Source organism: Podarcis pityusensis, assembly GCF_964106645.2.
Source record: "Podarcis pityusensis genome assembly, chromosome: 8".
Classification (NCBI taxonomy): Eukaryota; Metazoa; Chordata; class Lepidosauria; order Squamata; family Lacertidae; genus Podarcis; species Podarcis pityusensis.
Window position 1 is genome coordinate 68698583 of NC_138033.1, and position 16638 is coordinate 68715220.

Genomic DNA, 16638 nt, shown 5'->3' on the forward strand with positions numbered 1-16638 from the left:
TCTAGGAAACCAGAAGATTGATAAAACCTCTATGTGCGCAGTTGCGTAATTGCTCTTAATAGTTTAGCTATCAATTTGATGACGATGCTTTTAAAAAAACATTTCTTTAATTTTCAGGCATGCAATTAGATTGGTTCATTTGGTGTTTAATCAGTCTCTTCATGAGTTTGGAAACATTTTTAATGCATATTACAATAACGAGGGCTTTCTCCATGTGCGAGGAGGCAAGTTTGGTCTCCTGAGTGCCTAGACTATAACCCAGGGAAGGGGAATGGCATCAGAAGAGCACTTTTACTTGTGTATAATTAAGATGCATCCACACCATACTGTGTCATGTCTGATGAAGCACAAATCCATCAGCCAGAAATCCAGCAGCTGGAAATGGAAGAAGCTGAAAGGGCACAAATCCCCCACTTTCCCCAAACAGATAAGGCTTTCTGTGTGCAGGTAGGAGGAAGATGTGCTGCAAGTTTCTACAGAGTCCAAATAAATGCTTTTCGGGAGCAGCCTGACTCTCAGACTCATGAGGCCAGAAGTGAGAACTAGGAGAGGCAGGGCAGTGCTGCAGCATCATGGGGCCATGGATGAACTTCCATCCTCCAGCCCCAGCCCAGCCCAGCCCCAGGGCTTGCCATGGAAAAGAATGAAAGAGGAAGAGGGTTAGAACATCTGGCCCAGCCTTCCTATGACACAGCACCTTCCAGATGTGTTGGACTACAATACCCATCACTGCAGCAAGTATGGCCAATGGGCAGGATTGATGAAAGTTGCACAGGGGTGATGGGAGTTGTGGTCTAAAACATCGGATATATTGGGGAGCACTGCTCTTTCCCATGATTAAGTGGGAGGTTGAGGACAGGTAAAGAAGAAGAAACAATGTGCATCTTAGGGGTGGGTAATGGAGAACAAGGGAAGTAGAAGAATTTCAGGCGATGCCAGCTGGAGTAAGAGAATATCAGGAGAGCAGGGATAAATCTTAAAGAGGACCCCCTCAATTGTTGTCCATGGATTACTGGAATGTGTACTTTTCCATTACTGGTTTATCTCACCCATCTTCAAAGGGAGCTCAGAGCAGTGTGTGTGATGTCCTCTTGATTTCACATGTCTGTGGAAGTGTTGTAGAGTGGGTGGTTAGATCCAGATGAGGTGTGGGAGGCACATACAGCGTTAGTGCTGGAAGACCCAGGGGAAGGTCCCAGTGAGTTGAAGGATGTCAAATTAGAGCCACAGGAGGTGCCTGATACCAAGGAGAAGGACCAAGAAGGTTAGGGAGTGGAGATCTGGACCCCAGTGAAGGCCAAAGTGAGATAACAGAGGAATGTCCCATTCCTTTCCTCCTGATATACCCAGTCTGTTGCCTCTTGCCCACGAGCCACCATCAGCATCTCCTCTTAGCATTCAGGAGATGGTTAGGAGAGATGGTTGAAAGTCAGTCTGATACTGAGCTGTCTGAGACTCTGCCTCCCTTGCCATGGACACAAAGATGCCACCATGAGCAAAAGCCACCTATTCAAACACAAGGAGGACTGCCTGTTTGCTTTCCCAGTCCGGGAACTCCAGTCAACTTGCCACACAAAGAGCTGTACCCACTCCGTGCTTCAAAAAGAAGATGCAGTAGGGTGGGTATTGCTTGTGGGATCAACATCTTAGCTTGCACTTAGTAATGGGTTTCACCTCTCATGAACCTGCTGATTCCTGTAACCTGCAACTAGCCTTATGTACCAATCTGATTTACACGTTAAAGCCTTTGGCATGTTGGGCTGGGAATGTTCCTCATCTATACCCTAGAAAGCCACTGCCAGGCTTTGTAGAAGATACTGAGCAAGATGCACCAATGGTCAGACTTGATATAAGGCAGATTCTTACAAATAGATCTCAAATAGACCTGAAACATTTCTTTGAATTTGGTCCCCTTTCAGTGCCTGCCGCCCTCCCTTATTTTCAGTCATATCTTAGCCATTAGACTATGGGTAGCCAAACTAAGGGCCGAGGGGCAGATCAGGCCTAATTGCCTTCTGGATCCGGCCTGCGGACGGTCCGGGAATCACCTTGTGAATCACCAGCACATAGTTTCTTTCCCTCTCCCTTACACGGTGCCGCCACCTCCTCCTCCCTCCCTCCTCCTGGCTTCTCCCTGCCCTGCCTAGAGGAGGAAGGGGGCTGGGCTTTGTTGGTGCCAGCAGCAGCAGCGCTTGAGTGGCTGCCATTTTAAGCAGCCCCTCTCCGGAGGCCTTTCACACACCACTCATCATCCCTCTGCCGCCGCCACCACCACCGCCGCCGCCGCTAGCCCCTGCCGCTCGCAAGACACAGGTAAGCAGCTACTGGGGCTCGTGGGGCTCTTGCATCACCCCCCAAAAAAACAAAATATAATCCGGTCCTGCACAAGGTCTGAGGGACAGTGGACCGGCCCCTTGCTGGAAAAGTTTGCTGACCCCTGCATTAGACCACAGAACACACAGAATGATAACAATGAAAAGCCACTATGATCCAAATGCGTGTTTCTCTTTTTATTTTCTTTTAAATTTTGGCCAGCCAATAAATCCAAAGAGACAACAGCTGAATCTCTTTCTAAAAAAAGAAAATATTTGGGAAGTGCACCTGTTCGTGGCCTTTCTTGAGCTCCCTTTGTTCTAGCAAGATCACAGGTGAAGGCTGTCAGTCTTAAAAACATTTCCGGTGAACGACGCCTGGGCCAAAGTCTTTGTAATCGTTGAGGGTGACCCACATTTGTCTGAAAGATGTCAAGCAAGTCAGGATGGAGGCCCCAATCCACACGCAGTACTTCCTCTCTGGTGGGGCAATGATCCTTACCGATATCCCGATCGGCACTTGAAGCTGCATTTCCTTCAGGATACGCTCATCCAAGCCATAAAACAAGGTGGATCCACCCGAGAGGAGAATGTTCCCATATAGATCTCTGCGGACGTCAATGTCGCATTTCATGATGCTGTTGAAAGCCATTTTGTGGACTCCGGGAGCATCGACACCAATGTTAGCTGGCGCGAAAAGCGCTTCAGGGGCTCGGAAGAGTTGGCTTCCGATCCTGATGATATTACCATCTGGTAGTTTATACTCTCTGAGAAGGTATTCTGGCTTAGCTTTCATTTCTTGGATGGGATCTAAAGCCACGTAGCAGAGCTTCTCCTTGATGTCTTTCACGATTTCCCTTTCTGCTGTGCTGACGAAGGAAAGCCCGCTCTCCAGAAGGAGCCTCATGAAGTACTCAGTGATGTCCCGCCCAGCAACGTCCAACCTGGAGACAGCATGTGGCAAGCAGTAGCCTTCATAGATGGGGACTGTGTGAGTGACACCATCCCCACTGTCTATGACTATCCCCGTGGTCCGTGCTGATGCATAGAGTGCCAAAGTAGCCTGGACAGCAACATACATAGCAGGCACCTTGAAATTTTCAAACATGATCTCCGTCATTCTCTCCCGGTTCTGGAGAGGATTCAGCGGGGCTTCAGTCAAGAGCACTGGTCTGTCGCTGGATTTGATCCTCAGTTCACACTCATAGACATGCCTCCATATCCTCTCCATGTCATCCCAAGATGTCACGATGCCATGGTCAATGGGGTAATTCAGTGACAAGACGCCCCTTTTGCACTGAGCTTCTTCTCCAATGTAAAATTCCTTCTGGCCGGCGCCAAGCATTGTGGCTTTGGCTTTGGAGCGGCCAACAATTGCTGTGATGACCACCCTTGGGGCACTGTCCCCAGCAATGCCAGCCTTGCATAATCCAGACCCATTGTCAAAGATCACAGCTGGGATGTCTAGAAGCTTGGGATCAGACATTCTTTGGACGATTCTCTACGCAGCTGGCCTGGAGAAGCTGGTCTGGTGAGGCAGGGTGGGATTGGAGGCCAAACAGAATGTTCAAGAATGGAGGTTCTAGAGTGGTGATGTCATATACAACCGCCACTCTGGTAGGCAAGGCTGTTGCTTTAGCCAAACTATACAAGGCGAAGCTGATCTAGCCATCCTGATGGATGTTTTCAGGTTACTAATTCCAACTCTTTTTTTTTTTTAACCTGGAATACCTGCACAGTGGAAGGATTATTTGACAATAGATGATATCTCAATAAAGGCTGTTCCTAGTAAGGTAAAGGTAAAGGGACCCCTGACCATCAGGTCCAGTTGTGACCGACTCTGGGGTTGCGGTGCTCATCTCACTTTATTGGCTGAGGGAGCCAGCGTACAGCTTCCGGGTCATGTGGCCAGCATGACTAAGCCACTTCTGGTGAACCAGAGCAGTGCATGGAAACGCTGTTTACCTCCCCACCGGAGCGGTACCTATTTATCTACTTGCACTTTGACGTGCTTTTGGACTGCTAGGTTGGCAGGAGCAGGGACCGAGCAACGGGAGCTCACCCCGTCGCGGGGATTCGAACCGCTGACCTTCTGATCGGCAAGTCCTAGGCTCTGTGGTTTAGCCCACAGCGCCACCTGCGTCCCAGTAGGCTGCTCTTAATCATCTATAAAATCAGGACCATAGGTTAGTGGGTAATGTGGTCCAAGATGAACAAAAAATATGGGGTTGGTGGGTGATTGGGATTGCTTTGTACCAAATCAGACATGTTTGTCTACCAAGGTCACTGTTATCAACACTGACTTAGCAGAGTACTCAGAAAGGCTCCTTTGCCAAGCCTACCTGGTGATGCCAGGGGATTGATGCCTGCATCAATGGAGCCTCTCCAGGTTTCGGTTTGGACGTACTTGTGATGCAAGTGACTGTCTCTGACTCTGAACCTCACACAGCACAGTCCTATGCAGTGCCACCGAGTTCAATGTTACAGGGAACAAAGGAGGACTTCCTTCTGAGTAAGCATCCATGGGATCTAGATGCCTGCCATTTGAGCTGCGGTGATTCTGGATAGTGTTGTTGTTTTGAGGTGGTGTTATGTTTTAAGACCCCTTGCCTTTTTGTTTTTTTAAAGAACAGTGGGAGAGAAGTTTCAGTAACAATAACAACATATATAATCTGAGTGCATTATAGAAAGCTATCGAGTTTGACTGAAATATACATCTCTCTCTCTCTCTCTCTCTCTCTCTCTCTCTCTGTGTGTGTGTGTGTGTGTGTGTGTGTGTAGTCACCTGTGTGTGCGGTTAATGGGTAGAGAGACCTGCAGCAGTTGCATTTTAATTGCTTCTCCCGATAGCCTTAAGTTATGGCCAGCTTCAAAGCGAGGGTGGCTTCCATTAAATTTAATTACTCTCCCTTGCAGCCAGCATGGCAAAGGTGCCAGCACCTAATTAAAGGTGGTTATGAATCAGAAGCAGATCCGAGCTGGCTGAAAGATTCGAGATAAAGAGGCACTTCGAAACGTGAGCGGAGGACTTGTAGGTGCAAAGGGGGTTTTGTGTCGCAGGGAAAAAAAGAAAGAAAGAACCTTAGTATGGCAATAATGGGCTGGAGCTCTTGTTGCCTCCAGGAATGTTATAGGTTCCCCCCCTCAAGAAATGTTTATTAGCCTTACTGGGGGGGTGAGGAATCTATTAGCTTTTCAGATGTTTCTCCCTAGGAAACCTCTCCACATTTGCTACAATATTTTGCTCTGAGCCAGGAATGGGGAGCCTGTGGCCCTCCAGATGTTTTGGGACTCCAGCTCCCATCATTCCTGACCATTGGCCATGCTGTCTGGGGCTGATGGGAGTTGGAGTCTAACAGCAGCTAGAGGACGATGGGTCCTCCATCCCTGCTTCAGGCAGAACTAAACAGCAACTCTGTGTAATGGGTACACTTAGCCTGGATAGCTCAGTTGGTTAGAGCGTGTTGCTGATAACGCCAAGGTTGCAGGTTCGATCCCTGGATGGGACACCTGCATATTCCTGCATTGCAGTGGATTGGATTAGATGATCCTCAGGGCTCCTTCCAACTTGACAATTGTATGATTCTGTGATTCAAGTTTTAGGATTGCATCCAAAGTTAGTCCTACTCCCTAGTGGACCGACTGAACTTAAAGGATATGACTAATGTAGCTTCATTAATTTCAGTGGGTCTGCTCAGGGTAGGACTTAGAACCCTTAACCCCTTTACTGGTGTAGTGGTTAAGAGCGGTAGTCTTGTAATCTGGGGAACAGGATTCGCGTCTCCGCTCCTCCACATGCAGCTGCTGGGTGACCTTGGGCTAGTCACACTTCTCTGAAGACTCTCAGCCCCACTCACCTCACAGAGTGTTTGTTGTGGGGGAGGAAGGGAAAGGAGAATGTTAGCCGCTTTGAGACTCCTTAAAGGGAGTGAAAGGCGGGATATCAAATCCAAACTCTTCTTCTTCTTCTACTTTATAACATAGATTTATTAATTGAGATGCATTTTATAATATACGATCAAACTGCTAGGAATTGTGCCCTCTTTAACTCTTAGCCTTGATAAATCTTATATACTTTATTTGCTATTTTTATACAACTTTGCATGGTGCCGTTGTGCAGTGGCTGCTGGTTTTATTAATGTTAATATGTGATTGTATTGGAAATGCTTGCTATGGTTGATGGAAATGCTCTTAATGATTTGCAGTTTATTTTACAATGATTTAAAATGTAATGTTTATATTATCAAAAACGATTTATTTGTCGTACTGGGTTATAACTTTTATTCTGAGTAGGCCCACTGAAATGAACAGATAAAAGTTAGCCAGTTCTATTAATTTCAGTGAGTCTACTCTGAGTAAGCCTAATCTTGGTGACCACTTATGTTTTGAAATGATCTGATACTGAGGTGTTATTGTATTGATGTAATGACTGGCTTTTTTGTGTTGTGAATTATATGGGTGTGGTTGGAGATGGAAGTGTGGGGCTCTTAAGGCCAAGATGAATAATATATCCATAAGGGTTTTTTGTCCTCAGAGAAGTGTTTTACATGAACTAGAGTGACAGCACATTGGGCAATGTGCAAAGCAGGGAGAACAAAGGAGGAGAAAACTCCCAGGTGCCAATATTCCAAGGCAACAGAAAAGACTTTTTATGCATGCGACAACAGCCGCACGGATGCTGTTAGCCCAGAGATGGAAAGAAGATAAAGTCCCTACCAGAGAAGAATGGCAAATTATACTGATGGACTATGCCGAAATGGCAAAATTGACCGGAAAGTTCAGAAACCAAGAAGACCAAAACTTCAACAAAGAATGGGAAAAAATTATATCTTGGAGACCACTGTAAGCAGATGAAAACACTAGCAGGATTGCAATAACACTTGTATTTTTTTTTTTTTTAAATAATATTTATTAAGATTTTCAAAAAAAAAAAAAAGAAAATACAGAAAGCAATAGTTAAAATACGTTCATAGCCTTATTTTCATAAATCCGCTTTCTGGGACTCCCCCCTTCCCCCACCCCTACCATATTCCTTTTTCATATTGTTGGCTCCACAAGCTCTCAGTTCTGAATAAAAACTTAATTTGTTTAAACCATTATTCGAATTTAAAATTTCTACGCTCCACATCAATACCCTTAATAAAACACAGAAAATTTCTTTCCCAGGGCCCACCCCATTTTCATTCCACAATTTCCCTTTTTTTTTAATAATAGAAACACCCCACATAATAAAAATATCAGAAATAAGAAATAAAGAGTATAAAAGATGAGACAAAGCCAGTTCAAAAAAAAGAAGTTGACAAGCCTTTGGATTTTAGTTCTCCCCCCCTGTCCCCGGTTTAATTTCCCCCTGACCACCAAACCATATTATCCGCCTGGAATTCTTACAATCCAAGAATCACCTATTTCCCCCAACTCCTTGCTGGTTTTTTTTTTTTTTTCTTTTTTTTCCCTTTCATAATTATTTTTAGAACACTTAACTTCAGATCTTAAATAAAACTCCCCCCATTGTTCTTTCCAAATTATAGTCCAGTTTCCTCTTGTTCCGCTGCTGAAACGTTCTAATTCAGAAGCTTAGTAAGTCTGCAAGGATTATTGTTATTCAGGAACAAAAACTTACGTTCAGTCCCTTCCTTTCTTCAATAGAAAATTCTATTGTCTCCTTTAGCTGAACACCCTGTAGACAAAATATTATTTCCGTTTTGCAGCTTTCCCAGAAGATAACCAGTCCTGTAAAATTCCAATGGTATTTTTTCCCACTTACGACCATCTTTGTAATGTCCCGAAACTCCTCTAGGGGGATTGTTATAACTTTGTCTTCTCTAGTCCAAAAGTCCGATTGTTATCCATATTTTCGCCATTTTGTATCCAAGTTTTAACGAGTTGTAGCAAATTGTAACAAATTTAGCCAGCAAAGTTCTCATAATAAAATCCTTCTACTTTCCGACTTTGACAGCTACTTTGACAACTGTCAAAATCTCCGACTCTTTTCACCAGGCTCTCTCTTCAATCACCCCGGTTCCCAGGGGGGGGGGTTACGTTTCTTCTCCCTCAATTCATCCTCCAGCACAGTTCTTGTGATTCCCCATCGTGGAATTCTTAGTGATTATCAGCAATACAAATCTTTTTGGACCTTGGTTTCCCCGTCCTTGTCTTGAAAGGTTTACAATAGGGGGGGGGGGACTGACTTCCTTTTTGGATCCCCCCCCGCTCGTATCCAATTTCAAAAAGAGATTCTTTTTTTCCTCCTTTTAAACCCAGTTTCCAAATTACTCACGGGTTGTTGTCTAAAAGTCCGAATTTTCAATAGAAGAAGTCAGCGCTCTCCGCCGGATGGCATGCGGCTGCGCTCGGCAGGGATAGCAGAGGACTCAAAGCACCACGCTTCTCCCCGGCACCCGATCCGTAGCCTTTAAAAAGGCTCCTTCACGAGTCGGGAGGGCGCTAGCGGTGCCAGCCGAGTCTCCATGTCCACGACCCTCGTGGCCGTGGTTTTTAAGGGTCCCCGCATCGCCGGTGCGGTAGGACCCAGCCCCTGCCGAGCAGACTCCCTCCGGAGCTCGGAGGGAGTCCGCCATTCGGCGATGGCGCCAACCCGGAAGTCTGCAATAACACTTGTAAAGTAGCAAGCACTATGGAGATACTGGGATTACCATACTTTTCCGTGTATAAGACTAGGATTTTTTTTTACTAAAAAATAATGTTAAAGGGGGGGTAGTCTTATACATGGGGGCAATCTCCCCCCATTTTCTTAATTTTGAGTCCCCCGACATAGCCTTATACATGGGGGCATGTTATACATGGAAAAATACAGTATATAAAATATAGATTATTGAAAAAGATGCAGTAGAAAAAGTTTAACCAAAGGACCCATGGAGGGGAAGGTGGGAATTCCAGAGATTTGAGGGAATCTTTTAACTGTTGGTGTGTGTGATTGTATTGTTAGAACTTTATATTTGTAAAATCAAATAAAAATGATTTCAAGAAAAAGAAAAAGAGAACTCCCAGCAGCTACTCTCCATGATGACTATTTTCTACTGGCGCTCTCTTAGGCAGAATGTCTCTGAATGGCACTTTTGGGAAACTACAGGAGGGGCGAGTGCTCTTATGCCTAAGCCCTACATGGAGATTTCCCAGAGTCATCTCACTGGACCCTGTGAGAACAGGATGCTGGACTAGGTGAGTCACTGGCCTGATCCAGGGGGGCCCTTCTTACATCTTTTAGGATGTCCACCTACTCCAAAAATACAGAAAACCTTCCTGCTCATTCTCACAGACCAAATCTCAGTCAAACAACCTCTCTAGAGGGCTTCAGCCTTCCCACGACAGATGGTGACAAATAACTTGGCTCAAGAAGCAGGATTCTGGAAAACTGTGAAGAACGGGGTAGGGTTTTTTATTTTATAGCGAGGGCAAGATTGCTGGAATTTCAGCCCAAACACCTGTGAATGGCTTCCCACAGATGCTGATCTCCCCCCCATGAGGAGGCACAAATCATAAATAGTTTAATAAGCTATTTATAGGGCATTCTTTGCCTGCTTTATTTGAAAATGGCTGAACACACAGTTTCCACTTCAGGTACTCTACATAGCTTTCTGTGTTTATTGACCTCTCTCTTTCTTTCAACACACACAAACCACTTTCTCCTCCATTTGATTCCACTGCTGAACAAGACCCATTAGGCTTCCCCGGCACCAAACTCCAGTGAGTTTTCAAGTTAAAAAAACCAGGACATTTTAAAAGCCACGTAGAAGGGGGAAAGAAAAGGTGGATTTTTCAAGAACTGGAATGAGATTGGTGCTCCTGTGGAACTGGCTTTCAGGAAGGATAATGGCTGATTTATTCATTTTAATTTAATTGGGTTATTTCTATGTTGCTGTTGGCATAAGCCACAGGGCAGTGTACAGCAGAAGCCAAACAATTTATTTATTTCATTTATTATATTTGTGTCCTACCTATACCCCAAGGAGCTCAAGGTGGCATGCATGGATTTTCCTCTCCCCATTTTATCCTCACAACAGCCCTGTGAGGTAGGCTGGGTGAAGAAACAGTGACTGGCTGACTTCCAGGGGAGGCGCCTCCGGCAATGGCGGAATTCCTCTGACCAGGAGGAATCTGCTCCGTGGAAATCTGGATCTGGCCGCCACGGCGAAGGCGGAGACCCGTTAAAATCACAGGCGGGAGAAGCCTGTGAACGTGGGATTCGGCGGGCACCTTTTGCGCCTCCCCCACTCGCGGGGAACCCCGGTTTTGGGGGCTCCAGAGCGACATGGGGTGAGCGGCGCAGTGCATCGAATCGTCTGCTTCTTCCACGGAGCGAAGCCGCATAGCTGTCGCCGGAGAGCGCTGACCTTTTCCTGTGGACAATTTGACTTTAAAGTAATTACCCGTGAGTAGAGCTGAAGTGGAAGAATTGGATTTCTAAATGTTTAATTTGGCACCGTAATGGGGAGGTTCAAAACAGGAAGTCCGCCTCCCCCTTTTGTAAATAGATTGAGGCAATGAAGTTGCAAGCTGGAGTCCTGGAAGGTCTTTCGTAAAAGATCAAATTTCCAATGGTAAAGAACATTAAACCCCCTCTTGGAGGCAGGAGAAGAGAGGGGGGGTTGCGGATAGAGTATGCCTGCGGGAGAGAGCGAAGAGACTTAAAACACCGCCGCTCTGACCCTGGAAACGGGCTGCTAGTAGGACTGACGTCTTTTGGAATGTTCATTGACAGCATTGAGAACGTTCATTGACAGTTAGTTAAATAAGAGAAATACATTGTTTCTACTGTCTCCGGCTGCTTTAAAAAGGAGTAAAAGTAACTGAAATTTGAAACTAATTTGAAACTAATTTTGGATTGTTTAAAAGAGGACACTATTGACTATTACAAATAGAAACTGTTTCCCCCTAGTGGAAGCCTTTGAAACCGGTTGCTTTACAAGAGCTGGACTAGGGGAATTTCCAGCTGCAAGTTAAAAACCGTGAGACTCTGGGACTGACCTTGAATCTTTTAAGTGTTATGGTAAATGGAAGAGGAAAAACAGACCAGTCAACTGTTGACAAAACATTAAGGTCTGGGAGGACTTGGTAACAATCCAGGAGAGGTCTATCGTTGGGCCCTTCTGTTCTCTCTGTTGTTGTCTTTGTACTAGTATATTTAAAACCAAGAAATGTCGACAGAGGAGGCTTTGGTGGCTGCATTATATAAGATAAATGACTCATTGGACCAGCTTCACAGGAAAATGGACACGATAAATGCGAAAGTGGAAGTTTCAATTACTAAAATTAACTTAAATACAGAGAGTATAAATAATACCAATGCAGAAACCACCCAGGGATTGATGCAGGAACCTATTCTGATGTGGTGGGCTGTGGAGGAGGTCAGGGAGGGAGCTGTTGCTGCTGAGGGTAGAGTGACACAACTGGAGATAAAGAGAAAGAGAGCCCCAGCCCTACAGAGGCAATTTGATGAACATAAGTTGACGCTTGCTATGACTGAACTTAAAGAAAAACAGACGAATTTGAGGATTAGAGTTCACCTTTAGTGGACATGCCCAAGGATTAAGACACTCTGGGAGATGATTCCTAATGAAATGAAAAAGGTATTTAAATATACCCTTTTGAAGAAACCAGAGGCCTTTCTCCTGGGCATGGTCGGCCAATTGGTGTTAAAGAAGGATAGAATTTGTTTCATGTATGCAACAATAGCAGCAAGACTACTCATTGTGAAGTACTGGAAGACACAAGATTTATCCATTCGGAAAGAATGGCAGATGAAGTTGATGGACTATATGGAATTGGCGGAAACGACTGGCAGAAATCTGAGACCAGGGAGAAGAGCTGGTGGAAGAAGACTGGAAAAAGTTTAAGACTATTTATGGAAACACTGTAAAAATAATGAATGTTAGAAAAATGTTGGAATGAAGTTATATGGCTTTAGTAGAAATGCTATAAGGAATCAAGTATAAATAGATTAATAGTGTATTAAAAGGAAAATAAGGCTAGAATATGTTAAAATAATTATAGGATAGAAAACAGAGGAAGATGGAAAGGAATTGCTGAAATAATTAATAGAAGTGGAAAACAAAAAGGGAGGTGTGAGGAGGTCGTGGAAATAAGGGAATGAAAGATAAGACATTGAAATTGTTCTGTGTTTGAAATGGTTTGTGTTTTGCTTTGTTAGTTTTTTTTTTTTTTGTTCTTTCTCTTATTTTGTCTTTCTGTTTTGTTGTGTTTAAATGGTTGAAAATTAATAAATATCATTTAAAAAAAGAAAAAAGAAAAAGAAACAGTGACTGGCTAAAGATCACCCAGTTGGCTGAATGGGGATTTGAACCTGAGTCTTCAGGTCCTAGATTGAAACTCTAGCTATGATACAACACACCAGCTCTCTGATAAAAAGAACCCATGAAATAGCACCGTTCTAAAAAGCAGCAATTCACAGCAATTCACAAAATTGGTGATGGGGAGTCTATAGCCCTCCAGTTGCTGGTGGCGCTGTGGTCTAAACCACTGAGCCTCTTGGGCTTGCCGATCGGAAAGTTGGCGGTTCGAATCCCCACGACGGGGTGAGCTCCCATTGCTCTGTCCCAGTGGCAAAGCTGCATGCTCTGGCATCGGGGGTGGAGATCAGGCGGGGCGTAGCTGGCGCGCATCCCGGGGGCATTGCACGCCACCCATGGGCACATGGCGCACGTCCCGGGGCATGGTGTGCCGCCCGTGGGGACATGGTGCCCTGCACGGTGGGGGGTGTGCGGCGTGTGTCTGGGGGGGACCAGCCACCATGGTACCCCCTTCCCCGATGGTGCGGGGGACGGTGCGCTCCCCCACCCCCTTTCCTCCGCCAGTGCTCTGTCCCAGCTCCTGCCAACCTGTCAGTTCGAAAGCATGCCAATGCAAGCAGATAAATAGGTACCACTGTGACAGGAAGGTAAACAGTGTTTCCGGGCACTCTGGTTTCCGTTACGGTCTTCCGTTGCGCCAGTAGTGCTTTAGTCCTGTTGGCCACATGACCCGGAAAGCTGTCTGTAGACAAACACTGGCTCCCTCGGCCTGAAAGTGAGATGAGCGCCGCACCCCCATAGTGGCCTTTGACTGGACTTAACTATCCAGGGGTCCTTTACCTTTTACCTTTTACCAGTTGCTGAACTCTAATTCCCATCAGCCCCAGCCAACATAATCAAAGCTGAGGGATCATGGGAGTTGTAGTCAGGCAGCATTTGGAGGGCTATAGGTTCCATAAATTGGTAACAATAATTTGAGACGTTCAAAAAGTAATAAATCATAATAGGCTAAAAACAGATGAAAACTTGCATCCTCTTTCTCAACATCTGGGTAGGCTTGTATAAACAAAATGCTTTTTAGCAGCCGTAGAAAAATGTGCAGTGGAGGCTCAGCCTCTCCAAGTGTCCCTATTTTCCAGGGAAAATCCTGGATTTACAGAAGCCAATCCGGTTTCTGATTTGATCCTGGAATGTCCTGCTTTTCCTTAGGATGTCCCTATTTTCATTGGATAAATGCTGGAGGGTATGGAGTCATGCGAACCACCCCCCCCCCCAAGCCAAGGAGAAAAGTAGCTGTACAGCATTTAGAAGACATCTGAAGGCAGCCCTGCATAGAGAAGCTTTTTTAATGTTTAATTATGTTTTTATAAATGTTGGAAGCTGCCCAGAGTGGTTGGGGCAACCCAGTCAGACGGGCGGGGTATAATAATAATAATAATAATAATAATAATAATAATACAGTAAAACCTCAGTTGTCGAATGTAATCCGTTCCGGAAGACCATTTGATTTCTGAAACGTTCGACAACCAAGGCACGGCTTCTGATTGGTTGTAAGCATAGCTGTCAACTTACAGATTTGAAAATAAGGGACCAGCAGCCAAAATAAGGGACCTCACCTATTCCAGGCACTCCAGTCTTCCTGTCTCCTGAAGTCTGGTCAAACTCATGCTGGTAGCTTCGAGAACACTGTCCAACCAACTTTGTAACCAGAGGTTCAACTGAATAGAATCTGAATCACATGCACCACAAGGCCTATGCAGCCTCAACTTAAGATGGCTCCCCGGCCTGGCTTTGCACTGCAAAGTTTGCAGCAGCACGTGCAACAAAATGGCATCCAGCATTCAAAAACCCCCTCAGCTTGCATTAACTAGCCACACACAAGGCATGCAAGCTCCACCCCCCCAGTCGTTCTTAGACTTCTTATTGGGTGAGCAACACAGCCAAGCAACACTGTTGGAGCCTCCCTCCTCCCTGGCCGGCAGGGAGGGAGGGAGAGGAGCTGCTTCCTTTGAAATTTAAGGGACATCATTTAAGGGACATTTAAGGGACATCCATCAATAAGGGACAGCAGCGGGACATGGCGCTGGAATAAGGGACTGTCCCTTCAAATAAGGGACACTTGACAGCTACGGTTGTAAGAGCTTCCTGCACTCAAGTGGAAGCTGTGTCAGATGCTAGGTTTCCAAAAAATGTTAGAAAACTGGAGCATTTACTTCTGGGTTTTTGGTGTTCGGGAGCCGAAACATACGATAACAGAGATGTTTGGAAACAGAGGTTTGACTGTAATAGAATAATACGTCTATCTTGGGGGTCCCAAAAAAATTTAAAGGGAAAAAAACTGGATGTACATTTCCATAATATAAGATAAAAAACAAATAAAATAAAGCCTACATACAGCAACAGTGTCTTGTGTTGTGTAGGCTCCTATGATGTAATTAATGGGCCCCTCCTGCTAGCCTGCTCCCTAAAATATCACTGGTTTGCTCATTTCTATATATAGGGTGCCTACATTCTGAATGGACTGGTTGCATGACAACATGTGCAAATGGCTTTAGATACCTATTAGGTTCATAAATTACCATATAGCATATATTCAGCACAAAAAACAGCGACAATTTGTTGTTGACAAAGGACAGCTGGACATATAAAGGGCCCCATTACCTTCAGTAGCTTAGGGCCTCATCAAACCTAAATCCGACACTAGGCAACACAATGACAAAACAATTTTGTGGGTGTTGGGGAATTTTACTTTTTGAAATATGGCAACCCTACTGTTGCGTGTTTCTGGGAATCATAAGCAGGGAGAATTTGTGTTTCACTCAGGTCGTGCTTGAGAGTTTCCCATGGGGGCACCTGGTTGGTCACTGTGAGAACAGGACGCTGGACTTGATGTTGTTTAGTCGTTGAGTCGTCTCCGACTCTTCGTGACCCCATGGACCAGAGCATGCCAAGCACTCCTGTCTTTCACTGCCTCCCGCAGTTTGGTCAAACTCATTCTGGTAGCTTCGAGAACACTGTCCAACCATCTCGTCCTCTGTTGTCCCCTTCTCCTTGGGCCCTCAGTCTTTCCCAACATCAGGGTCTTTGATGCTGGACTAGATGGGCCTTAGTAGTTCCACCCCCCACAAATGTTTGGGGGTGGTCATGGCCCAAGAAAGGGTATTCTCTGTGACAGCCCCTAAATTATAGCATTTCCTCCCCGCAAAGGTGCATCGTTACCTTCGACACCTGAGATATGTGTTCTCGGGACCCACATCATTATTATGATGGTGGATTCTTTTAGACTGTTTCGATAATGTACCGTATTTTTCGCTCTATAGGACGCACTTTTTCCCTCCAAAAATTAAAGGGAAATGTGTGTGCGTCCTCTGGAGCGAATGCAGGCTCCTTAGCTTCAGCGATAGCAATGTGAAGCCTCCGAAGTGCAGAGGGAGCGCTCCCTCCACACTCCGGAGGCTTCGCGTTGCTTTCGCTGAAGCCTGGAGAGCGAGAGGGGTTGGTGCGCACCGACCCCTCTTGCTCTCCAGGCTTCAGGGATAGCCGCCTGAAGCCTTCGGAGCACAGTGCGAGTTCCCGCTGCGCTCTGGAGACTTCGGGTTCCTTTTGCTGAAGCCAGGAGAGCAAGACTCTCCTGGCTTCAGCAGAGAGGGAGAGCTGCGCAGCGCCCCTTCAGTGAAGCGGGAGGAGGAATGGAAGGGGCTCCGGTTCTCCTGCCACTTCACTGAAGGGGTGCTGAGCAGAGAGGGGGATAATTTCTTTTTCTTGTTCTCCCCCTCTAAAACAAGGTGCGTCCTGGCCTTTCTCCTGGGCATGGTCGGCCAATTGGTGCCAAAGAAGGATAGAACTTTTTTTATGTATGCAACAACAGCAGCAAGAATACTCATCGCGAAGTATTGGAAGACACAAGATTTACCCACCCGGGAAGAATGGCAGATGAAGTTGATGGACTACATGGAAATGACTGGCAGAATCCGAGACCAGGGAGAAGAATTGGTGGAAGAAGACTGGAAAAAATTTAAAGACTATTTACAGAAATATTGTAAAATTAATGAATGTTA

The 16638-nt window shown here is 45.6% G+C and overlaps 1 protein-coding gene across 1 annotated transcript in view; it reads right to left on the reverse strand.

The window, feature by feature from the left end:
• Positions 1–3877, reverse strand: part of LOC308483281 (actin-1-like) — a 4805-nt gene extending 928 nt beyond the window's left edge. Inside the window, 1 exon segment of the mRNA XM_081016971.1 lies at positions 2673–3877. Coding sequence (XP_080873097.1) covers positions 2673–3798 — 1126 coding nt within the window. The 5' untranslated portion in view covers positions 3799–3877.
• Between the last annotated feature and the right edge of the window lie 12761 nt (positions 3878–16638).